We start from the raw sequence: 27,092 nt of genomic DNA, 5'->3' as shown, positions 1-27,092 counted from the left end.
GCACGTTCGATATGTATCGTTTGGACCCGGACTTCGATAGCCAATCAGTCGAGGACAAGAAAATGTAGCTTCGTGATAGTTAAATTATAAAAATTGTTTAAAAATGTCATACATATTCTTTTTATTCGATTGTCTAAATTTTACTTATAGAAGCTTGTTTACTTATTATATCTATACATAAAATTTGTGACTTGTTTTCGCGCACTATAACGAAAGTCATGAACGACAAAATCTGACTGAAGATTGTTACGTATGGTTTGCCGCCAGAGTCACATGAGATTAGAAGGAGAGGAGGAAGATCAGCACATCCGCGAGCTGTGATGGGAGGGAGACGGGGGAATGTTGCACTGCTATAGGTCGCTCAGGATGCGATGGGTGATGCGCAGTGACCAGTTTCCGTCCAACGCGCTGACCGAGTCCATTCGTTTGTTCGGAAGGGGCGGACGCTACCCGTTTTCTAGCTTTCGACGCGCGCACCCTGCAGTCTTACTCAAACGATTTCGCAGAAGCTATTAGGTAAAAAAATGTCATTTTAATTTAGCTGTACCTTACATGTCAGGTTCATTATGGCGTGCCCATCATTTCGTTAATGGTCATAAGTTCGGTATATTTACGTGGAACTAAGTCACTGTGAGAAATTCCAAACTGTTTGTAATGAAACATAGGGTCAGCTATGATTTTGCGTCTGATACATATTACGTAATATGTTGCTGTGTTGAAATTTAGCTAACATACTGAATTTTTCTTTAGACTTGGTTGGAGGTTTCTGTCACCTATCTCGAGGAAATTAATCTGACGTAGCGCACTCATTTACGGTCGCACAGCGCCAGCGATAAAGCCTGAGTGAAATATCCACGATATTCGCCATATTTCATAAACGGTTTGAGATATCGAAATGAGATTTTGGCAAATGATAGCACACAAAGAGGAGAGCATTTAGAATTAGATTTTCACTCTGCAGAGGAGTGTGCGCTGATATGAAACTTCCTGGCAGATTAAAACAGTGTGCCACACCGAGAAGTTACGCAAACTCGTTCTACTTATTACAGACTCGTTCGGTGAAAGAATGTAATTTTTAAGGGCCATCGATAGCTGGTGAAAGAGAAATGCTGTGGGTTTTGGAACGATATAAGTGAAGTCCCCACTTTAATTTTGTACGGGGGATGTGCTTTTTCATAATCTACCGGCCTTACTTTTCCTCAGTTCCTCACTTAATAAACCACTGTTTCAGAATTCTCTCACAATTGCGTCTGCAAAACATCTTAGTGAGACGAGACAGTGTAAACTCGGCTGAGTTTTGGCAAAGGAAGCAAATTTTAACGCGGCAACAAGAGAAATGTGTAGGTTTTATTCGAAATTCCACACTTGTGACTCTTCTCTGAACGTTACAAATGGGTAACAAACCACGCGAATATAAATCGCTGCATTTTCGGCGGAATTCTTTTTAGCCAGAGAAGAACTGACGAATCTTTTTGAATGGTCACCATGCAGTGTGGGCGTGGAGGGGCCCCGTTTAATATTTACGAAAAACGTGAGTGGGCTTCAGTTCAGAACGATATTTCCCCTACAGCGCTCTGAGCGACTCCCCCGCCAGTGTTGAGCTCCCCAGCCGTCTGCGCACACGCACTAACGTTTCGTGAAGACGCACTGCGGAACGCTCGTGTTCAAGTGTGTTAGTCACTGGTAGCAATGAACATGATCTGAAATCAATCCAGTTGTAGTACGACTCAATGAGTAGAAAAAATTACATTTAAATCATTTACAAAACATCTAATTCCGTGTCTCATCTTACATTGTGTTCCGTTTTTCCGGACTCTTCGAGAATTCTGAAAAGTACGTGATCCGGGCAAGGAATATCTTGACCGTCATTCGTTGCTAAGTATTCTATTACAGTGGAGTCTCCATGAATCCAGACATCAGTTGTCTGAACTGTCAATCGCGAACAAATATCTTTGAACTCTAGTCCATGCGTGTTCGGACATAACGCTCGCACTGCCCTCCCCCCCCCCCCCCCCGCCCCCTCCCCCTTGTTCGTATACATACTATACACATTCTGCCCTCTCCCAGCAGCCACACCACTCCAGTTCTGACGTAACATTCAAAATTAGCGCCACAACAAACACAAGACCAACGATGAACAACTGAGCAACGTTAACAACATGAGTTCTCATTGAGTATGGAGTCAGAAGTGCCTGCTCAGATCATGTTTCGCCACATTTTGTGAAAGTACATGCGAGGTGAACTAGTGAGCGAAAATCTTGTGACAGAAATGCACATAACCTCTACCCACGAAACAGTTCTTCACAAATACACAATTATTTTCTTCATGGCTAGTTTGCAGATGACAAAAAAACGACGAAAAAGGCCACAAAAACCGATGTATAATAATGCAGTTCATTTAGAGATATACTTTGAAGGTGAGCGTCTAAAGGAAACAGCAAAATGCACGTACTGTAATCCTTAGGCCTACAACAGATAAATTATTATAAATTTGATATTGTACTTTACAGAAGTAGGAATTTCACCCACAGAAGATGACACACAGGTGACGAAACATGTCTGGGTAAATTTAAAAATAAAAAATAAACCAGTTGTGTTTGCATAAGGTTGAATATCAAAACAACCTAATTTTTCAATCGCAAACACTGACAGACATCAAGAGGAGCTTCTAACGATAGTAAAATATAACAGGTTCTGAAATTTTCTAGACTTTTTCGTTTGTTATTGACAAACTTGCAGAAGAAGGATTTGTCATCACGTGACGTGTCGCCCGTCTTGAATACAGAAAAGCGCTCCCACTCTTCACTTTTTACCAGGAATCAGCTTTTTAAGTTAAACTTCCGGCAGATTAAAATTTGCCTTTCGCGGACAAGTGCTCTACCAACTGAGCTACCCGAAAGACAAAGGTCCCGAGGTCGAGTCGCAGTCCAGCACACAGTTTTAATCTGCCAGGAAGTTTCATATCAGCGCACACTCCGCTGCAGAGTGAAAATCTCATTCTAGCTTTATAAGTTGTTTTCGTCATTACAATAGTTTTTGTGACGTTTAGTGACCGCAGGGAAGAAAAATTCACAGCCACATATTGAACATTTATTTATTTATTGCTCGTATATGCAGGGCGGTTAGAAATATTCTGAAAAGCTTTTAAGGTCGTTAGCATGGTAGGCTGTGCTGAGAAATAACTGTTAAGAAAAAAAAATCGGTATTTGCGACGTTACCAAGTTAATTAGCATTAAGTTAGCCAGTCAGGCCGCTGCACGCGCAGATTCGAGCGGCATGCCAGAGATGGTGTTACCAAACGTGTTCCTCGTTTGGTTTCCTAAAACCGAACAAGTGAACGAGACACATATTGGACGCGGGTGGGTAGTAAGGATCGAACCCGAGCCAAAGCCGGAACAGTCTCTAGCGCCATCGTCTACGCTATGAAAACATGTAACCTTCCAACAGAAAAATAATTATAATATTCACATTTAGTGTGACCTCCCAACAGAAAAATCTCGTTTCAGTTCCGAAAAGAAAAATTTCTTTCCAATAATAAAATTTCAAGTTTTAATGTGACCTTCCATTAAAGACTGACTGCATATCGAGATTAATAAGTTTTGACGTCAGCAGCGCTGCGTCGCGGCCCTGTGAAATGATCCTGAATAAACTGGAAAATTCTTACCTCACAATGATGTCGCCGGATAACGCTATCTGTGTATCTGCTCCTATAAGAAATTTTTGGCACAGCCCAATGCAATGCTGGCCACTAGATTTTCATTTGTAGGAAAACAACTGATTTTCTTTTGCTGAATTAGGGTATGCAGATGATCTAAACATCATTAGCGATAGGAAAGAAACTGTAACAGCAAATGCGAATGGGTTAATCAAGGCTAGTGAAGATGTAGGTCTAAGGATAAGTGAAGACAAAACTAAATACCTGGTTACTACTAGAATGCCAACAGCAGTAGATCAGGAAATGTTAAGAGTTGGAGACATGCAGTTTGAAAAAGTGAACACATTTAAGTATCTAGGCGTGGACTTCACTTCGAGAAATGAGATTGAATCCGAACTGAAGAAGAGATGCGTGCTACTTCTCACTGAATATATTACTTTCATCACGGATATTGTCAGGAATTTAAAGATTAGAATATACAAAACTATTATTCTACCAGTTATGCTGTATGGGTGTGAGACTCTGTCTCGCACTGTGCAAAATGAAAAGCCGTCTCGAGTATTTGAAAACCAAATTTTGAGGAAAATTTTCGGAGCAAAAAGGGATGACATTAGCGGAGAGTGGCAAAAACTGCATAACGAAGAGGTTCACGAACTCTATTCAAGCCCTGACATAATCAGTATTATTAAATCACGTAGGCTGCGATGGGCGGATCACGTAGCTCGAATGGATGAGGGCAGGGCAGCGCGCAGAGTACTGGTAGGGCACTTAGAGGGAAAACGTCCTGTGGGGAGACCGAGGCGTAGATGGGAGGACAACGTGAAGGGTGGTTTGAGGAGCCTAGGTATTGAAGGTGAATGGAAGGAAGTAGCCCAAGACAGGGACAGGTGGCGAAAATACGTTGCTGCGGTAATGGACTCTCGAGTCCGGTATGACCAGTGAGTGAGTGAGTGAGAGAGTGAATCAACGTGAGTATGCACAGGAAAAATTCGTAAAATCTTTAATCTCAGATAAATGACTGGCAAAAGTTTTCATGAGAACAAAAGTTATTATTGAAACATTTCTGCAAGGAATTACATGGGACTTTAACATTACAGTTGTGGTTAAATCAGTTGTGGCAATTAACATATGCACCCAGCAACAAAGAACAATTTTTTTATTTCCTTATACAACAACGCTCAGGCACCATCGTTCTGCACGACCGGCCAACACAAGTCAACTGATGGACTGCCCTGTCCGAACTCCATAGCTCAAGTGCTCTGTGCGAGCTACAAAACACGACTGTTCTCTGCGAGCTACTAAACTCGACTTACTGCCAACACTGTTCTGACCATAGAGTAAATATCTCTGGAGTGAGCATTCACATGCGCAGAACAAATTTTGTGTTGTCAACATACATTGCCGGCCTGGTCATGTGTTCTCGGGACGTCGTGTGTGTGTGTCCGTATAGCGACCTGTATATTTCGAGTGTCACTACATCCCTAGTACAGACGTATTCTTTTCGTACGTGTCGTGGATTATTTATGTATGTTGCGCAGACATTTTAACAGTATCCATTTGATACCGGGTATAAACCAGCTACGTAACTTATAAGGGCAAGTGATATTGCATTCTGCTTCTTTGCGACAAGTGTCACAGTTCTGATGCACTCGATGTTTGGTAGTTTTCGGTATGATACCGGCACTTTATAGTATTACAGAGCCTGACGTACATTTTTGCAGTGATAGTCTTGCAAAACGACTTGACAGTACGCTAGTACTTTTGCAAGTGTCCGAAAAACACGGAATTTGCCACACATCAGCGATTATATCCCTGCTAATTCGTCCTTTTTTCTGCTATTTCTACGCATTTATTTTCTCATTTTTGCGACCTGAAGCACAATTTTTCTTACTGGTGATACTTTGAAGTGTTTATTTAACGCATTTTACGTACTTGCTCCCAGTTTATTAAATAAATAATAGACTGAGTAAGAAAGGGGAAAAAAGGCGATCGGAGAATAAATGTACTGTAAAGCAAATACAGCTGGTCATGTAACAGTCAACCCATGTAACACCTTTACGGGAAGTGGAAAGTGACACAACTGAAAGAGTTTGAGGACATGTTTAATAATAATATTTGACGCTTCTTAATCAAATGGTGAAGAAAATAAATTGAAGGCAAAATACACCAAAGAAGATGAATGTGTACTTTGATTAGCTGCACTATTATGTTTTTTATTTGATTTGTGCAGAAAATGTATTTAAACTGAATGCAGAAATTGGTAGTAGATGCTGTGGAAAATTAAAAATAGTTGGTACAGCGTCTACCTTCAGCCACACATGTCCAAATTTTTCTCTTTCTAAACATTCCTCTTCAAAGTGTTTTGAACATGCTTTGGAATATTTTGTGGGGACAAAATCACTCCTCATTTTCTGGAGCCACATCTTTACTCGTTGTTCATCCTTCGGGAAACTAAAATATAAATCACACATAATCATTCTCCATGTCCTAGACACACGTAACATGGGCTCCTACTCTAACTTTATAGTAAACAAAAAGGTTTGGACACACGTATTATACGAAGACAATTACAGACTCCCACTCTATTGAACTTATCTGTCCTCCGTCTTTCATATCTCTATACATAATCAACAAGTCACTGATAAATGCATGGAGGATAGTATTTGCCGAAACAACTAACCATTCCCTTTCCTGTTCCACTGGCAAATTTACAACAGGAAGCGATTGTTTGTAAGCTTTTGTACGAGCCGTAATATCTATTATATAGTCATAAAATTGTAGAAAAATAGGCCTACAGAATCAAGCCTTAATTATAATGCGTCTCGAAATTTTTAAACATAGTACCCATGAAAAGTTACTATCCCTCCTTTCACACATTTTTCTTTGCATCCGTAGCAACAACAGTAATTCACCATCGCTATTACACTATCAAAACACGGTGAAAACACAGCAAAAACTCTTGACATTATAAACTTATAACTCTGCGGATAGCACACACGCACAGTGAAGTCCCGAAAACACGTGACAATCCTGGTTTAATGTTGACAACATGCGTAGAACGCAATGCTCACTCCAGAGATATTTACGCTATGGCTCTGACCTGCGATTCTATTGTAGCAAAGATATTCCATATCGCAGGCAGCGCGCGAGCAATCCATCGAAATTACATCTGCTCGAGTGCGCCAGCGAATAGTAATGAACCCCTTACAAACAAGTGACACAAGTTGTACCTGGCGCGTCTGTGTGCACCGGTCACGTTACTCCTGCGGCCGCTGCTGTTGCAGGAGGTAAGCTGCGAGAGACGCCGCTGCACATCGCGGCGCGCGTGCGCGAGGGCGACCGGTGCGCGCTGATGCTGCTCAAGTCGGGCGCCAACTGCAACCTGACGACGGACGACGGGCGCACGCCCGTGCACGTGGCCGCCAAGCACGGCAACCTGGCCACGCTCACGCTGCTGCTCAACGACGGCGGCGACGCCCTCTTCAAGTCCAAGGTCAGGCCGCGGGCGCGTCGCCAAACTCGGATGAACGCGCTGACAACGCGCGGGACATACGCTTACCGCGATGTCTCTGGCTTTCGTTCATTCCTCATTAGCGCTTCTTCTTCAGTGACTGTACAGTTCATTGTGAACCTTGGCCTCTTCGACAGTTCTCCGGCAGTTGTCTTGATCCAGCAACACTCTAGCTTTCCATCCCATACAATCTATTTTCTGCAGGTCCTCTGTGACTCCATCTACCTGCCTCATTCTCACACCAAGAGCTCCAGATGTCTGACACTCAGATCGGTACCGAATGTTGTATGTCGATAGAGTATCAAACAACACTCCGATTTACTGTTGTCCAGCAGGAACGGCGTAAACGTTAATTAAAAATAACACCAGAACCATGGAGCACAGGAAAAGCATAACTCCGAGTAACCGATAGGTATAGCTTCCGTGGGCATTAATACTTCTGCACAGACCATATATAACATAGACCGAACGTGTCCCTGTCTCTGCCGTGTTAAAGCTTCAAACCAGCATCCAAGCCGGCCCTTGTGGCCGAGCGGTTCTAGGCGCTACAGTCTGGACCCGCGCGACAGCTACGGTCGCAGGTTCGAATCCTTAGGTTAGTTAGGTTTAAGTAGTTCCAAATTCTAGGGGACTGATGACCACAGAAGTTAAGTCCCATAGTGCTCAGAGCCATTTGAACCATTTGAGCCAGCAACTAAGTCTCGTGATTCGGCGCAGTAAGCAGAGTTCCTATCGTTAAGTGATGTGTGAAGTGAAGCTGACTGTTAGATTCTCATTTATAGCTGAAGTCAAGCACTGATTTTGACAATACAGCTAAGTGTAATATTACTCTTACACATACAGTAGTGCACTTAACCCAGCTTCTCCGAAATCGCTGACAATATAGCAGTGGTTATCATTTTTACATGTGGTCAAGCTGAAACGTATTGACAGTTCCTCTAACGAGCGACAGAATGATTGTTCTTTAGTTAATACATGTTTTTTTTCCTTTTTGCATAGTGAATTCTTGTAATTCGCTGCTTTCACAGAGGTGGAAGACGCCGGCCGATGTGGCTGAGCGGTTCTAGGTGCTTCAGTCCGGAACCGCGCTGCTCCTACGTTCGCAGGTTCGAATCCTGCCTCGCACATGGGTGTGTGTGATGTCCTTAGGTTAGTTAGGTTTAAGTAGTTCTAAATTCTAGGGGTTTGATGACCTCTGATGTTAAGTCCCATAGTGCTTAGAGCCATTTGAACATTTTTGTGAGATGGAAGGCAAAATAATTTCGAACGCAGCATTAGTTTTCTAACGATTCCACAACAACATTTGTGAAATGCTTTATTAAGCTGTTGTAAGAAAGAAAATTCGGTTATGTGCATAATGTCAGGTACTTACACAAAATAAGCACGTATGTTTTCTGACTTTTGCTTAATCCAGTACAGATACCGAAACGATATCAAGATAGGAAGCGTAATACATTACAAAACGTTGATTATACTGGTGTGGTGAGCTAGATATTAACGATATGTCGTCTCAAAATCTTCGTCATTCACGCAGTTTTACATCCAAGGGCCCACATCCACATTAACTTCCAACTTACGGAAATACTTGTGCAAGTATTTTAAAGTTATTCACTTACACAACTGAGGTTTTCGTCACTTTACCTAATCTGTACGATCCAAAACAACTATCCAATCAGAGCAAATGTGAAGGTCTTTACTTCTTCATCAGTAAAATGACGTCACGCGGAGTCTATGTTATCTATGGTCTATACTCTATGTACTTCCGCACGTGTGATGCATTTGTTTCTTTATTCTACTCTTCCGGTTGTGTATGTTTGTCCCGTGAAACTACAAGTGCACTAGCTGCTTCGTCACGATTGGTCTCCGTTCTGTCACGCTTGTCCGACGGCATACCACACCCATCTATACAAATGTATTCTATGAGCTTGCTACTTTCAGGTAACAAAGCGAAAGCAGACTGACAAAAGAAAATTTCTGGAAACTCCGAAAAGTCCTTTTACGTGACAGGAAAGTGTTCACCCATACAACACGCGTAAAGGGTTAAAACAAATTGTCATCTGTGAGGTTTCAACGTGGGACCTTTGACACAATAACCTCACGGTCTGACAACTCTCCCACGCGAGGTCTACAGAACTACCACTCACAGATACGCCTTTCCTGTTCTCTCTAGTTCTGGTATTACTATTATTTACCGTTTGGGCATGTTCTACCAGATGACAGCACGTAGCACGAACTAAATCAGAATTTTGGTTGATCTCAGTACCTGACATCTTGAGGTTTGGGTGTGAGTGGACTCTCTCCTCTAAAGAAAGATTAAATAATATAACCAAGACATAACACATTTGTTAGGATATTAGTATGCAGATTTGACTGTCTTTATTAATGTACATTAGAGAAGCAATTGTAATTAGATGGATGTTATGATCGAAATTTAATTTTTTTTATTTTACCTTAATAGATATTTTTAATTTGTAAGTTTGTTAACATTGTTATTGAAAATTTATTTACATGTTCAAAAGTTATTCATGTTTATTTATTAATTTTACCCTGTAATCTATGCGAGTGTTTCTTAAACTAAATGTTTATTTTTTGCTGTAATTTGATTTTATGATCAATGATTCTCGAATTAGCAATTGATTTACTACTAGCACATTTAGTGCCAGCAGCCACAACTATACTGACTGATAATACATGTTTGACTCCACATTTATTAATTTATTTGTGTATCTCCATTATCAAAACCTCTTTTTAGAGTTATCATTTTATTGATGTATAATTATAAAATATTTCAATTCAAGCTGCAGGTTATGATTTAAAAGAGGTGGACAGTAATAGATTTTTGTTTATGTAGTAGATTTAATAGTGAGGAATTGTACATGAAGGTGGATTTAAATCAGTTAATTAACGGACAATGGCTCTGACGTATGTACACATTACCTGTCACACTCATTAATGATTATTCTACTTAAGTTTCTTCAGAAAATAGCTCCAAATAAGTCTTAGTGTATATATGGATAGGTTCAAAATGGAACTTACTATTAAACTATTTGAACGAAACTTAAGATTGTTCTATGCATGTTAGGATACCTTTATTATCTATTATAGTGCATTTGTTTTCATTTTATTATTTGGAATAAATAAGTTTACTGAATTTGATCTCTAGTATATTTTTTTCCGAAGTGATTTTTAATGTAGTTTATTAGTAATGTACTCGTACATACATTATGCAATCATTGTTTAAGGTAATAAAGTAATTCTTATGTATCGTACTTTTTCATCAGTGTTTATCAAAATTGTTGTACTTAGCACATTTATCTCATTTTAGGTTGATTTACAGTTAATTAATAGTTATTCATCATCATTATTTTTCAGTTAATCGTAGGGATAAGACGCTAATCATTTCCTCTGGTATCTAGTTTCTTAAGAGAAAATTTAAGTTTCTATAGGTACTGTTTTATCTATTTTTTAGGTAAAAATATTAACTTATTTCTTCTTTAGGGGACAAGCTCTAGAGATGGTATCCTATAACGCAATAAATTTTGAACAGAATAAGAAATCTGAGACAAAAGCGAGCATCTCTGAATGCAAACTTGACGATGAAGAACAATATAGGCATTACGATTGCCAACAGCACGAACAATGGCTGAATGAATGGAACAAATTTGTTTCCAAACAAGACACAAAGCGTGTACCGTCAACATTTTCACTGTTGTGTACATATTTTGAGCACAATACACATATAAATATAAATGGTGCCACTGGCGTCCACAGGACCCTCAGACCAAAATACTCATAAAATGTCGCTGAACTAATTTTGTTAGTGGATTTCGTGTTCACCTACTATCGTGTCTTGTATTGGAGTGAAGGTGGTTAGTAACTCCCAAAGTTTTCATCGTTAGCCTAATAATTTTCAGGAATCTGTAAGCGCACTGCAGCTACAGGGGATGCGCAAAATAATGTGAACAGCGGTAGTAACGCGACGGTCGTGTTCGACTGTCAACAGCGCAGGTAAGGCACGTGTCACGCTGGACTGTGCGTGTTCAGTACGGACTAGGTATCTGTACAGGCTGTTTAGGAGCAGTGCACACTTAGTATTTGCATTCAGAGATCGAGGTCGACGTGCAAGGAAAGACATAAGAGTTCCAAAGAGGATAGATTGTGGGGGCTCGATTAGCTGGAGCATCAGTAACCAAGACAGCAAAGTTACTGAATGTTTCAAGAGCAACTGTTTCAACAGTCATGGCAGTCAACGCAACATGGAGAGACATCATCGTGTAAACGTAATAGTGAGCGCAAATCAAGACTAAATGACAGAGATCGTCATACGCTAACAGGAATTGTGTCAAAACAACACAAAACTACGGCGGCTAAAGTGACTGCAGATTTCAATAGTCATCTTCGAGACCCCGTATCTATCGACACTGTTCGCCGAGAACTTCATAAAGCGAATATTCATGGACGAGCCTCAATACTGAAACCATTAGTGACGACAACCAACGCAAAGACCCGTAAAACGTGGTGTCAGAAGAATAAATTCTGGTCGGCTGATCAGCGGAAACACGTCATATGGTCCGACGAGTAACGGTTTCGTTATTTCCAACATAGGGCCGAGCTTACGTCTCGAAAACGCCAAAAGAAGACTACAACCCTGACTGCTTGACTCCAACAGTTAAGCATTGAGGTGGAAGTGTGATGCTGCGGGCTGCCATATCACGGTATTCTGCTGGTCCCATCATTACTCTCGAAGGCCTTGTTGCAGCCAACGGTTATGTGAACAGGTGCACCCTATGATTCAAATGTTGTTTCCCAACAATGATGCCATATTTCAGGACGATAATGCCACCCATTCACACAGCCAGGACAGTACCGTCGAGGTATGAGGAGCATGTAAATGAACTGCAGCGTCTTCCCTGCCAGCACAGTCCCCACAGACTTGACCATTATCGAACCCTTGTGGGCGGTATTGGAGCACAGACTCTGGAGCAGATTTCCGCCTCCGCTGTCACTACAGGAGTTAGAAGAGGTTCTGATCGAAGAGTGGCATAACATTCCACTGGAGACTATACTATCATTGCATTCCGGTATTCCAAGAAGTATCGCAGCTGTATTATAGACAAATGGAGGTCTAGCCACTTGCTAATAAACAATTCCCAAATAAGTACAGGTGTTCACATTATTTTGGCTATCCCCTGTATGTGCAGATGAAGGAAATGTTCGAAAGCAGTAATGATAATAAATAGTATATCTTTTAAAGATATCTTACTTAATTCTTGGCTTGTAGCTACCGGGTGATCAAAAAGTCAGTATACATTTGAAAACTTAATAAACCACGGAATAATGTAGATAGAGAGGTAAAAATTGACACACATGCTTGGAGTGACATGGGGTTTTATTAGAACAAAAAAAAAACAAAGTTCACAAAATGTCCGACAATGGCGCTGGACAGCAAAACGTCAGTGACTGCGCATGAGAATCGTGTATAAAAGGAGCTGTAATGAGAGAGAGAATCACATGCGGCTGCAGTCGCAACCTGTTGACGTTATCTGAAAAGGTGCTTTTAGTGAAGCTGCATTATCAGTCTGGGGAATGTGCTAGTTCAGCGTTACGATCCTATCGCCATAGGAAGGGGATTGGAACGGGTAAAGGTCCGTTGACTAATGCAACTGTGGCGAGAATGATTTCGAAGTTCGAAGCCACGAGTTGTTTAGACGATAGACCCCGTAGTGGCCGACCGAGCACAAGGCGTAATGCTGCTGAGACAGTTCAGGAAGAAATGGAGACTGTAGCGGGTTCGTCTATGCACGGGGAAGTCAGCCCTCGTGCAGTCGCACGTCGCACCCATATTCCATACGCTACTGTTTGGTTGGCACTGAGGCGTACCCTCCGATGCTATCCATACGAAATCCATCGGCATCATGAACTGTTACCTGGCGATTTAGTGAAGCGGAGGGCATTTGCGGTGTGGGCGTTTCAAAAGATGGCGGAAGATGAAGATTGGTTGAGTAACGTGTTGTGGACCGACGAAGCTCATTTGACGCTCCGAGGGTCTGTCAACGCCCACAACTGCAGAATTTGGGCTACCGAAAATCCTAGAAATGTCGTGGAAACTCCATTGCACGACGAGAAAGTCACGGTATGGGTTGGATTTACCACATCTACCGTTATCGGGCCTTTTTTCTTCGAGGAAATGCGAGATTCTGGTTTTGTAACTGCTACCGTGACGGGTGAGAGGTACGCCGATATGTTACAGAATCGCACCATCCCCAGCCTGGCTGATAAACACCTGCTTGAACGTACGATGTTTATGCAGGATGGCGCTCCACTCCGTATTGCTAGACCCGTGAAAGATCTCTTGCGCACGTCGTTTGGTGATGATCGTGTGCTCAGGCGCCACTTTCGTCATGTTTGGCATCCCAGGTCTCCAGACCTCAGTCCGTGCGATTATTGGCTGGGGGGCTACCTGAAGTCGAAAGTGTACCGTGATCGACCGACATCTCTAGGGATGCTGAAAGACAACATCCGACGCCAATGTCTCACCATAACTCCGGACATGCTTTACAGTGCTGTTCAGAACATTATTCCTCGACTACAGCTATTGTTGAGGAATGATGGTGGATATATTGAGCATTTCCTGTAAAGAACATCATCTTTGCTTTGACTTACTTTGTTATGCTAATTATTGCTATTCTGATTAGATGAAGCGCCGTCTGTCGGACATTTTTTGAACCTTTTTTTATTTTTTTGGTTCTAATAAAACCTCATGTCATTCCAAACATGTGTGTCAGTTTGTACCTCTCTATCTACATTATTCTGTGATTTATTCAGTTTTCAAATTTATACTGACTTTTTGATCACCCGATATAACAAAAACGTCTTATGTCACCGTACAAAAAGCTGTTGTCTCGATAACTTTGCTAATGTCCAGGGCGTTGATGGTGTCAACACTTTTGTGAGAGTGCTGCTCAAGAGTACTGCGCCTGTCTCCAGTGTTCGGGCCAGCCGCGCATGTCTCTGTGTACTATGTAGTAGCGCGATTGCGGATCCAGAGTTGCCGGTGTGCGCTTGCAGAACGGGGAGACGCCGCTGCACCTGGCGTGCCGCGGCTGCCGCGCAGACGTGGTCCAGCACCTGCTGCAGTGGGTGAGGGAGCAGCGAGGCCCGGAGGTGGCGGCCGCCTACGTCAACTCCGTCAACGACGACGGCGCCAGCGCGCTGCACTACGCCGCGCAGGTCTCCAAGGCGGAGGTCGAGGTGCCCGACAACGACCGACAGGTCATCCAGCTGCTGCTCGAGGGCGGCGCCGAGGTCTCGCTCTGCACCAAGTCGGTGAGTCGCGGGACGGACAAAAGTTACTTACAGGAAAGCCCGCCCGGTTGGCCGTGCGGTCTGACGCACGGCTTTACGGGCGGAACGGGGCACCTGGTCCACGCCACCAATCCGCCCTGTGGATCTGTGTCGAGGTCCGGTGAACTGGCCAGTCTGTGGATGGTTTTTAGGTGGTTTTCCATCTGCGGGCTGGTTCCCCTTATTCCACCTCAGTTACACTATGTCGGCGATTGCTGCGCAAACAAGTTCTCCACGTACGCGTACACCATCATTACTCTACCACCCAAACATAGGGGTTACACTCGTCTGGTGTGAGACGTTCCCTGGGACGTCCACCGGGGGCCGAACCGAACAACGATTCCCGGCGGGGTCAGGGATTTTCTCTGCCTCGTGATGACTGGGTGTTGTGTTTTGTCCTTAGGTTAGTTAGTTTTAAGTAGTTCTAAGTTCTAGGGGACTGATGACCATAGATGTTAAGTCCCATAGTGCTCAGAGCCATTTGAACCATTTTTTCGAACCGCACAATAACCGTGGGTTCGGTGTGGGGCGGCGGAGGGGTGAAGTGGACTCCGGTAGTCGTCGTGAGGTTGTGGACCACTGCGGCTGCGGCGCGGACGGAGCCTCTCCGTCGTTTCTAGGTCCCCGGTAACATACAATACAATATATTACTTACACGACCTCCGTTGCATTTTTCACAGCTTATGTGCGATATGGATTCGTAATATGCATGAGATACTAAATATTTTGGACCTATCGTGCATTTTTTATTTTTTTTAACGAAATGTGCATTAAATAAGATACAAACATTGGCTACCAGTTACAGTCTTGGCATTTTCTTAGACAACCATATCAACTCGATGCCGAGTACGTAAATCTATAATTATACACTGCAGTGTATTGCACCTCACAGATATCAAGGAGGGGATATTGAGTAGCTTTCTGTTGAGTAAGTTGTACTTCTTGTGTAAATTTATAGGAGAAACACAGTAACTGACACCACAATCCCTGCGACCTCATATCACCAAAATATCCATAAAAAGGCAGCATACGTCTGCATCTACATCTACATTTATACTCCGCAAGCCACCCGACGGTGTTTTGGCGGAGGGCACTTTACGTGCCGCTGTCATTACCTCCCTTTCCTGTTCCAGTCGCGTATGGTTCGCGGGAAGAACGACTGCCGGAAAGCCTCCATGCGCGCTCGAATGTCTCTAATTTTACATTCGTGATCTCCTCGGGAGGTATAAGTAGGGGGAAGCAATATATTCGATACCTTATCCAGAAACGCACCCTCTCGAAACCTGGACAGCAAGCTACACCGCGATGCAGAGTGCCTCTCTTGAAGAGTCTGCCACTTGAGTTTGCTATACATCTCCGTAACGCTATCACGCTTTCCAAATAACCCTGTGACGAAACCAACGAGTGTTTTGTAAGCCACCTCCTTTGTTGATGGACTACATTTTCTAAGGACTCTCCCAATGAATCTCAACCTGGCACACGCCTTACGAACAATTAATTTTATATGATCATTCCACTTCAGATCGTTCCTTACGCATACTCCCAGATATTTTACAGAAGTAACTGCTACCAGTGTTTGTTCCGCTATCATATAATCATACAATAAAGGATCCTTCTTTCTATGTATTCGCAATACATTACATTTGTCTATGTTAAGGGTCAGTTGCCACCCCCTGCACCAAGTGCCTATCCGCAGCATATCTTCTTGCATTTCGCTGCTGTTTTCTAATGCTGCAACTTCTCTGTATACTACAGCATCATCCGCGAAAAGCCGCATGGAACTTCCGACACTATCTACTAGGTCATTTACATAAGTATATTTTGAGAAGCAATGGTCCCATCACACTCCCCTGTGGTACGCCAGAGGGTACTTTAACGTCTGTAGACGTCTCTCCATTGAGAACAACATGCTGTGTTCTGTTTGCTAAAAACTCTTCAATCCAGCCACACAGCTGGTCTGATATTCCGTAGGCTCTTACTTTATCAGGCGACGGTGCGGAACTGTATCGAACGCCTTCCGGAAGTCAAGGAAAATGGCATGTACCTGGGAACCTGTATTTAATATTTCCGGGGTCTCATGAACAAATAATACAGGTAAATGCTACAAATGACAATAAAAATACCATTGAATAAAGGAAACATGCACCAAGAAATAAACACAGTGAAAAAGATTGCAGTTGGCAATCGTTACAGTGTTTCCATGGTTGACACAATCCTAGACAAGGTGAAGAAAGACACAGGTGGAAACTGCACTACATAAGAAAAAGAGAAAAACAAATGAATGTCTAGTATCCCATACATTGGAAATCTATCACGCAAAATTGCAAATATTTTCAAAAATCACAAAGTAAAAATTGGGTTTTCTACATCTAATAAACCACAACAAAAACTAATACATGTGTAATCATGATCCATATTCAGACTCTGGAATATACAAGGTAACATAGCAGGAATGCTCCATGTCTATCCACGACAAACTTGCCGAAATTTCAACAACAGGTACACAGCGCACATTAAAGCCTACACATACAACAAACACACTACATCTGCCATAGCAACACATGTACATAATTCAGGACACCCATTTGGAAAAATAGGGCAAAATGTCAAAGTACTCCACCGACTAAATAAAGGGCATAAAATGGATTTGGTAGAGGAACTGGAGATATATTCACATTATAGGAAATATGAAGATAAAATGTTAAACGGAAAAACTTGAAAGTGAATCAGTGAATTTCTTCAGATGTTTCGATAGCATACTTAAATAAAAATTGTAACACACAAAAACAAGCACAATTGTAAAAATCGATATAAGTAAATTACGAGCCAAATTGTTAAGATAAATAACCTCTGCACTAAAGCATATCATAATCGGTGGAAGACCTATAATGTTTTCTCTGTGGACTACGTGTAAGGCCACCTTTGTAACAGTTTTGCTTATGCAAGATATTTTCGATATTTAAAGTGTACAACAAGTTTTGTTTGATGTTTAGTGTATGTGAGACTCGGCACAAATGGACCATTAGAAAACTGTAAGTACAAATTCTTCTGAATTTCGCAACTAACTTTCTACCTTGAAATTTCCGCATCTTTCTGTCTTTCCTTCCTTCATACGTCGCACTTTGATCCACAGATGTTTGTACGAGAAGAATTGCAGGGCTTGTTTCAATAGTGGTAAAAGTCCATTACCTCCACTTTTCTGATTATAGTACTTCTGACAATAATGATCCAAACAAACAGAAAGAAAGGTTCATCTCTAGCAAGAAGCCATATGCTTGAATATTTCTGTATCTCAACTGCAGATATTTCAGCGCTCATTTAACTTTAGGACTCTGTATCTTAAAATGAACAAAAAGGGACTTGTACCACTATTGAAATAAGCCCTTCAATTAAGATATAACATGACCTTTTTGTTTGAAAGTCTACTACGATTCCTCTGCCGTACGAAACTGAATTTAGTCTCTGCAAGCGATCATGGGTCTAGTTAATCTATGGACAAAAGTTAAACAAACCACTGTTGCGATCGAGACATGCAAATGGGAGGCAGACTCATTCTGGGATTTGGGGACAGAAGTCGACCAGCCATACTACAGCCGTGCCTTGAGTATCGCTGTTAAGGGAGAAGAGATGTGTCCTGGCAATTTGTGCTGGGCTCTGCATTGGCTATCACGCCGACTGTTTGCTATAGGCCGACGAAGGTTTTACGAGCAAGCGACAGGAGTGAGCATGCGCGGCTCGTGGTTTCTATACTGGGGAAGGGTGCGGCATTTATCAAACGGAGCCAATATAGGCCTCTGATTACGCTACAGATTAGTCTGACATAAACAACTAAGGATTCAGGGGGAGGGGGGTGGGCAGATCACTCTCTACCCATAATTTTACGTAATGTGTCTTGTATAATCAGGTATTAAATACCATTAGAAGCTAACTTTGAGTTAAAATCTTTGGTTAGTGTTTTTATACGTCATCATTACATTTTCTGACACTTCGCAGCAAATCATATGAAAAGACGCGTTTTGGAGAGATCTTCAATGCGATGAATGTTAACTTTGCGGCTGCTTAATATTTTTGGTGTTTTCTGTTCTAAATTTAAGGCGTTTATTGTAGTTTACCTCCAAAGCTCGAAGTTAAATGTTTTTCGCTGGAATTATGTTTTTTCACCTTTGGGTGAAAATTCTTTAAGTCAGTGATACTAGTTTCAGTCCAGGCAGTATCAGTACTATTTGTACGAAGGCAGGTGAAACAGAAAAATGCATTTTTCACTTCACAACCACTCAGCTGCATCGTACATTGCTCTGTTAAAACTGTGTTTGTATCCTTGCCTAGATTTGCACTGTTTCTGTTCTTGATTGATCGTTATATCGGGTCTGGGTGCACCAAGTTCTTTCACTTGCATCCTATATCTGTGTTCCAAATTTTTACCTATTAAATTGCACACTGAATTCATATTGCGCTGGTTTCACACTCACGGTATGTCGCAGATATTCACAGACAAGTAAAACTCACTAAAATCTTGCAAAATACACTCCGAAAAAGAAACTTGCTAATATCACACGGTATCATAAAGAGCAGTCAGCATTAGCAAGCAAGAGAAGTAAAGTAACGGGACAAATTTCGCGCGCTTTGTCCTCTAATCACTTATGAAACTCTCGCTAGATGGCAGTACTGTTATGTTACGGTAGTTTAGTGCACTCTGGCGGGATATTTGTAAACTTATTCTAAATGTGGATAAAATAGCCAATGGGAGAATCAAAAGAACTATGTAAAACATTATCAAAACAATAATATTAAACGTCTATTAATGATGCATCGAAGCGTAGTAGAGATGTGCAGAGACAGAGATTGGATAGCGAAGTTTCGGCCACTCTACATTCCCTTATTACATAGATAGTGGAACGTGAAAAACGTGTGGTGGTTGATATGACACCCTTAGGCTGCAAGCTCTGAGCCTTCGGGTCGCCCATTAAGAGCAGTACTATGTAGAAGCCACGCCCCCAAACCGCTACTACATGCAGCTTACTGACGTTCCAAGGCGCAGCCTAAACACTACTAACCGTTCGGAAAACATCTATCGATACAAACAGTTCCAAAAACATTGACCATCGTTATTTTAATCGGAATGGGAAATGTGCGAAATTCGTCTTGATAACTTAAAGTATGTAATATGATCTTGCGAAATTTACTTTAACATATATTTTGGGGCGGCTCCGCCTCAGAGCCTTTAATTACAAGCCGCGCCTGGGGGAGAGATTTTGGAATGTTCTGTTAACGATCGCGTTTAGCTGCAGGACGATGCCGAAACTGCCGCTGCGCCAGGAAAACGACGTATTTTACCGTGAACAGCGTCCCAACCAAATAAACTTAAATTGTGCTATATTCACATTATTTCCCTCCACGCTTGTCAGCGACATATCTTTGGTTTTGTAAAATTGTGGACAGTCATTTCCAGAAACGCGGTAGAGTGGTCAAGTGTAGTCTCCTGCCTATCCATTTCGGAATCCCTACAAATCAGAGCCTATTTTCTTGTTTTTCTCCTTATCCAGAAACACGTTCTTCTCCTTCCAGGTCGTCTTGTCAAGTGGTCGTTCTCGTGTGCTCAGAACAATCTCTAATTGTCTTACAAGAAACGCAGTACAAACTGCCCAACAGAGAACCTCCATCTCCTTTTCATAACCTTACTTCTTTAATTATTAGAATTTTCCCGATTAAATAAAGTTACTTGCGGTAAGTTCAGGTTTAAATGTGTGAGAACTGCGTCCCATCCTTCTTTCTCTCTCCCTCTCTCTCTCTCCCTCTCTCTCTCTCTCTCTCTCTCTCACACACACACACACACACACACACACACACACACACACACACATTTTCTTTAATTTTTTTTACCGACTTTGCTTTTGGTTGCAGCCTCGTTCAGGTGTAGATCTTGGGTTCGGTTCGGGTGTGCTACAATCTCTTCCCCCCCCCCCCCCCCCCTCTCTCCATTTCCAAATGTGACTTGTCAGCACCACTTTTAGCGTGCTACTACAGATGCCTAAGATTACAATAATAATAACAATAAACTATTTTATTACAGTAATAATTTGTTTACAAGAGTGAGTACAATTCTTTAGCATAGTTTGCAAGAAGTTACATTTCGTACAACTACAACATTTGGAAAGCGATTCATCCAAAACTTCAGAAGTACGTGTGTCACGCAATTTTCTTAAGGACTGTAATAGCAAGAAAGTCTAATAATTTTGAGAATATCAAAATTTTCAACAAATAAAATGAAAGTGTGCATTCACCATAATCAGTATTTCACGCAGCACTGCGATTATGAATGCAAGGGTTCCTTCCCTTCCTGTCTTTGCTTGCTCAGTTGTATTGGGTATAGCCGTCCATCTGCTGTCGGCAGCAGCTACGGTCAGTCTGTGAACTGGCGTCTTTACCTGCCAGCAGTGTTCTACACAGGTGGTCAGGACGCAAGCCCATACAGACGGAAAAAAAAAGAAAAGCAGCTTGTAATTTCCTAGAAATCATTATACAGTGTCTTTGTTTTTGTAATACATTATTTTTCGTGCGTAGTGTCTAATCGTGAAGTATGCGTATGAAAACCGATAAATCATAGGATTGGTTCGCGGCAGGTCCATGGAAATTTCCAGTTTGCGTTTAGTCTAGCCTTCACCTCTCAGTGGTGTGAAGACTCGCGACGAATAACACGTGGTTCGAATTGCACGTTAAACTTTAGCTCTCTTTTCCCCAGGTGGATAACTGGCGTATATTAGGGCTGAATGTTCTCATGTTGACCCCCTCCCCCATCTCTTCCCCTCCCTCCCTTCTTCAGGTCTCCCTCATCTCCTAGAACCTGGCAGATCCTCTGTATTGATCATCATCAGTGTGCCACATCAGTGTTGTGTTTAGTGCTGTTTCTCGTGTGCGTCAAGAGGTGTGATTTTAATTGTGTACTGCCTTGAGGTTCGCCGTCAGTGTTACGTTATGTGCTACGCCATCCGTCAGCACCTTTATGCTCCAGTCATACTGTGTCTTGTGTTCTTTTAATCGTCGCAGTGTGTGGCTTTTTGTGTGTGCTACTTTTAAACAGTTTTTTATCTCCATTTTACAGTCACCCCGTTTTTTGTCTATTGCCTTCCATGATGTTCCCCCTTTTTTATATCTATGTTCACCTTATTCTCTCCTTTGCTGTTTTTAAATGTCTTCTATTGTTTTGTTCTCTGTCTTTCGGCTGAAGAGCAGCGCATATGCTGCTGCCAGCCCGCCCCGATGGGGAATTGGAATACAATAAAGAAAAAAAAAATCATGTTGAGAATCAGAAGGAGCGATCTGTTTTACCTCGTAAAAGCTTTCTAAAGTAGAGATCACATAAATATTTCTTTATTTGCGCTTTCTAAAGTAGAGATCACATAAATATTTCTTTATTTGCAATTGGTTTCAAGAGACTCTCCTGTCTTCTTGACGTCTTCAAAACCTTTTGTTATAAAACGTGTTCAGTTTGAGTTGTAACCTTACGGCACAGTTTATCCTCTGACCTGATTTGATCAGTTATAAATGATTTCTTGGAAGGCTGCGACTATGAAAACAATAGGTTTGTTTATAAATAAATCTCCTGCTACCAGTCACGATTTTCTTTATTTACTTGTCGCACGACGCCTTTCAAAAAATGATTCCCATTTTCAAGTGCGTTTTTTGTATTATGCCGTTCCTATTGATGTTGTCAATGTGTGAGGGTCTGCTTCATTTCGTTGACTTTTACTGCAATACATAAGAAACACAAGATTATTTAACTGGTTATCGATTCTTTTAGTGAAGTTAGTGACGAAATTTAGATGAATGTGTACTTATAGTTTTCTAATGGCCCATTTGTGCAGATTCTCACACACGCTAAACATCACCCACAACTTGTATAATTTAAACATCGAAAATATCTTACATAAGCAAAATAGTTACGAAGATGTTCTTACAAGTAGTCCACAGAGATAACACTATAGATTTTCCACCGATTATGATATGCTTTTGTACAGAGGTTATTTATCATAACAATTTGGCTCATAATTTACTTATATCGATTTTTGCAATTGTGCTTATTTCTATGTGTTACAATTTTTATTTAAGTGTACTATCGAAAAATCTGAAGAAATTCACTGATTCACTTTCAAGTTTTTCGTTTAATATTTTATCTTCATATTTTCTATAATGTGAATTTATCTCCAGTTCTTCTAGCAAATCCATTTTATGTCCTTTATTTTAGTCGGTGGAGTACTTTGACACTTTGCTCTATTTTTCCAAATGGGGGTCCTGTATTATGTATGCGTGTTGCTATTGCTGATGTAGTGTGTTTGTTGTATCTTAGGCTTTAATGTGCTCTGTGTACCTGGTGTTGAAATTTAAGCATGTTTGTCCTAGATAGAACATGAAGCATTCGTGGTATGTTACCTTGTATATTTCAGAATCTGAATATGGAGCATAATTACACTTTCTATTATGTATTTGTTTCTTTTGTAGTTTATTAGATGCAGAAAACTTTATTGTTACTTTGTGAGAACTTGGCGTGAGGTTCCAAGTCAAAATAAAAACGTTTCACAACCAAAGCTTTTGAAGACCCGAAGATAACAGCATAGCCTGTAGAAACAGGTTGTTGTAAATAAAGAAATATTTATGCGACCTTGGCTTTAGAAAGTTTCTATATTATGAACACGCAAGTGTTCATCCGGCGATGAGGTGAAAGAAGAGGTTCATAACTTTCTCAACAGCATGGCGGCGAGCCGGTATGATATGGACATACAAAAACTGCCACAGCGTCTACAAAAATGCATCGACAGAAACGGTGATTATGTCGAAAAATTCAATCTGTAAACTGATGTAAACCATTTTAGAAATGAACAGGTCAATGTACTTACAAAAACAAAACAAAAAAAGGATTCCTTCCTTTTGGGATTACCCTTGTACCACTCACAAATGAAAGGTGAACGAGTAACAACGGTTCCCAAAACATAACGCTCACCAGTGAACTGTAGTTGAATTCTTTTATCTTGGCGGCTCGCGCATGCCCGCCAAGACGCGGGAGATTGCTGCGTTGCCAGTTGCAAACGACGCATGTGCCAAGAGAAGCAGCGCCGTAGTATAGTATAGTATAGTATAGTTCACAAGCTTTCGTTTAGGGGGGAGCGCGCAGTTTATGAAGTAAAGCCACCACGGCCGCATTAACCCTTTCGCTGCTACAGAGACGTGCTTCTCTGTATTTTGTCATCACTGCACTGCTCGCCTGTGCTGACACATGGTGTTCCGACTGCTTTGACACACTTATCATTCGATTTCACAAAAACTATTTGGCCCCAAAATTTAATTTTTACACATCTTCTTGACTGATACCTTCCCCCCATAAATGAGTTAATTTTGTTTCGATGTTCAACGCAGTTATTGTGCAGCATTAAATGTAGTAAACCATTGCACGAAATTTTGAAGAGTTTGCAGAAGTAAAAGTCCCTAGCGTATACTTTCCGTGTGATCGATTTTAGTTGCCACCATGTTGAGAATGAAATGTGGACAAGATACCTAAATTTCATATAAAATTTATTGTATAACAATATCACATTTAATTTAAGTACAGGATAGGTGTCGTATGTAATATTGAGAAATATTCCGTCTTTCGCGACTGTAATAAAAGTCTTATTTATAGCAGAGTCATTTCGCTTTTTTCAAAAAAGTTATGATTAAAACAAAATTGGCGAAGTACACAAAACTGAATTGTGGACGTAATAAAACATGGAAACTAAAATATATATATTTTCAGTGAGGCGCAGTGAGCAAAAAATTTGTGTTTGTCTCAACGGACAGTAAATACTTGGCAAAACATAGATCAGTTGACGAAAACATTTAATATGATGATGCTGCCAAAGCAGCGAAGCAAAGAATTACATCAGACAATCAAATAGCTCGGCAACGTATGAGCGGAAATTCTGCTCTAAATAATACTTTTAATAGTGTCGAAATGAATATATCTCATTATGAATAGTAAAACAGCGACTGCGGAAGAGAAGATATAGAAACAAAACAGATAACATGAATATTGTATGTGAGCCTTTTCATTATTTTTAATTGCTGTGAAAAGGAATATCGGGGGACAAAATTAGAAAAACCGAGAACTAATTACGATTATAATGAAGAGACAAAGAACTAGAAATTTCAAAAAATTACATTCAAACGAATAAAATTCATGAAGTAAGACTTCGATATTATTTTTAAGTAAAGAAAATATTAAGGACCAAAGTAGGTTTGAAATCACAACCTTTTGCTTAGCAGCCAGTTATCTTAACCATTACGCTAACGCAGCTCGACATTCGAATGAACACCTGGAGGACTTTAAAAGATCACGCAGAATACCGACAGACACAGATGGTATGATTATAATTATTCACGAAGTACAATAGGAAATAAACAATTACCGCTGTTCTTTATTGCGAAATAGCGGTTCGTGATAATGATACAAACACCTTTCCTTGGTATCGCCTGAATTAGGAGGCTTATTGCTTGTTTGGTTTAATTAATTAATAGAATATGAAGCAATTGTTATAAAGAATGCTTTTTCCAAACTTTCTATAAAAGACAGTCTGCTATCAAAACATTGCTTTTGTTCAATTATTTTATTTATGACTGAACGTTTCTAAAACTGAAGCCACTCGTCTGTGCTCTGCACTGCAGTCGAGCTTTGGCAACGTCGTTCTCTGTTTCGTTGGCTGACTGTGTTTTGTGGCGTCAGATGCGCAGAACGAACCTAAACTCGGCCGCCGTCGTAAATGACACGCACTTTAGTTCCCAAGGATGAACGAAGGATGAAGGAAGTAAGAGGGATTTCAGGTGTGCGGCAGGGGAGTGTTGTAGGACCATTGCTATTCATAATATACATAAATGACCTTGTGGATGCCATCGGAAGTTCACTGAGGCTTTTTGCGGATGATGCTGAGATATATTGAGAGGTTGTAACATTGGAAAATTGTACTGAAATGCAGGAGGATCTGCAGCGAATTGACGCATGGTGCAGGGAATGGCAATTGAATCTCAATGTAGACAAGTCTAATGTGCTGCGAATACATAGAAAGAAAGATCCCATGTCATTTAGCTACAATATAGCAGGTCAGCAACTGGAAGCAGTTAATTCCATAAATTATCTCGTAGTACGCATTAGGAGTGATTTAAAATGGAATGACCGTATAAAGTTGATCGTCGGTAAAGCAGATGCCAGACTGAGATTCATTGGAAGAATCCTAAGGAAATGCAATCTGAAAACAAAGGAAGTAGGTTACAGTACGCTTGTTCGCCCACTGCTTGAATACTGCTCAGCAGTGTGGGATCCGTACCAGATAGGGCTGATAGAAGAGAGAGAGAAGATCCAACGGAGAGCAGCCGCGCTTCATTACAGGATCATTTAGTAATCGCGAAAGCGTTACGGAGATGATAGATAAACTCCAGTGGAAGTCTCTGCAGGAGAGACGCTCAGTAGCTCGGTACGGGCTTTTGTTGAAGTTTCTAGAACTTACCTTCACCGAAGGGTCAAGCAGTATATTGCTCCCTCCTACGTATATCTCGCGAAGGGACCATGAGGATAAAATCAGAGAGATTAGAGGCCACGCAGAAGCATATCGACAATCCTTATTTCCACGAACAATATCAGACTGGAATAGAAGGGAGAACCGATAGAGGTACTCAAGGTACCCTCCGCCACACACCGTCAGGTGGCTTGCGGAGTATGGATGTAGATGTAGATGTAGAACAAGTTTGCCCATCTCTACTGCAGACACGAATGTACATGTTACGCCACGCATATTGAGAGGGGTCTTGGAACTGGATGGGGGGGGGGGGAGGTGGAGCGCGCTGACCCGGTGGCGGGCGTGTCCACAGGCCCAGGAGACGCCGTTCCACTGCTGCGCCCTGGCGGGCAACAACGACGTGCTGACGGAGATGCTGTCGCGCATGACGCAGACGGACGTGCAGAAGGCGCTGAACCGGCAGAACGCGGTGGGCTGGACGCCGCTGCTCATCGCCTGCCACCACGGCCACATGCGGCTCATCTCGACGCTGCTGGCCAACCACGCGCGCGTCGACGTCTTCGACAACGAGGGCCGGTCGGCGCTGCACCTGGCGGCCGACCGCGGCTACCTGGAGGTGTGCGACGCGCTGCTCACGCACAAGGCCTTCATCAACAGCAAGTCGCGCGTCGGCCGCACCGCCCTTCACCTCGCCGCCATGAACGGATACGCGCACCTCTGCAGGTCAGCACTCTCGTCACGTTCACACTTCTACTACTACTACTACTACTAGGGTTGCCGGCCGCGCGGGATTAGCCGAGCGGTCTCGGTCGCTGCAGTCATGGACTGTGCGGCTGGTCCCGGCGGAAGTTCGAGTCGTCCCTCGGGCATGGGTGTGTGTGTTTGTCCTTAGCATAATTTAGGTTCAGTAGTTTGTAAGCTTAGGGACTGATGACCTTAGCAGTTAAGTCCCATGCCGGCCGGTATGGCCATGCGGTTCTAAGCGCGTCAGTTTGGAACCGCGTGACCGCTACGGTCGCAGGTTCGAATCCTGCCTCGGGCATGG

General features: G+C 41.9%; 1 protein-coding gene across 1 annotated transcript in view; it reads left to right on the top strand.

Moving 5' to 3' along the window:
- LOC126416840 (serine/threonine-protein phosphatase 6 regulatory ankyrin repeat subunit A) overlaps nucleotides 1-27,092 on the top strand; it is a 448,195-nt gene that overhangs the window by 114,976 nt on the left and 306,127 nt on the right. The window contains exons 6-8 of the mRNA XM_050084723.1: nucleotides 6,940-7,148; nucleotides 14,235-14,492; nucleotides 26,400-26,770. Coding sequence (XP_049940680.1) covers nucleotides 6,940-7,148; nucleotides 14,235-14,492; nucleotides 26,400-26,770 — 838 coding nt within the window. The remainder of the gene's footprint in view (nucleotides 1-6,939; nucleotides 7,149-14,234; nucleotides 14,493-26,399; nucleotides 26,771-27,092) is intronic.

This window comes from Schistocerca serialis, chromosome 8, assembly GCF_023864345.2.
Source record: "Schistocerca serialis cubense isolate TAMUIC-IGC-003099 chromosome 8, iqSchSeri2.2, whole genome shotgun sequence".
Lineage (NCBI taxonomy): Eukaryota > Metazoa > Arthropoda > Insecta > Orthoptera > Acrididae > Schistocerca > Schistocerca serialis.
The sequence above is the reverse complement of the archived record's forward strand: the minus strand, read 5'-3'. Positions and strand labels throughout refer to the sequence as shown.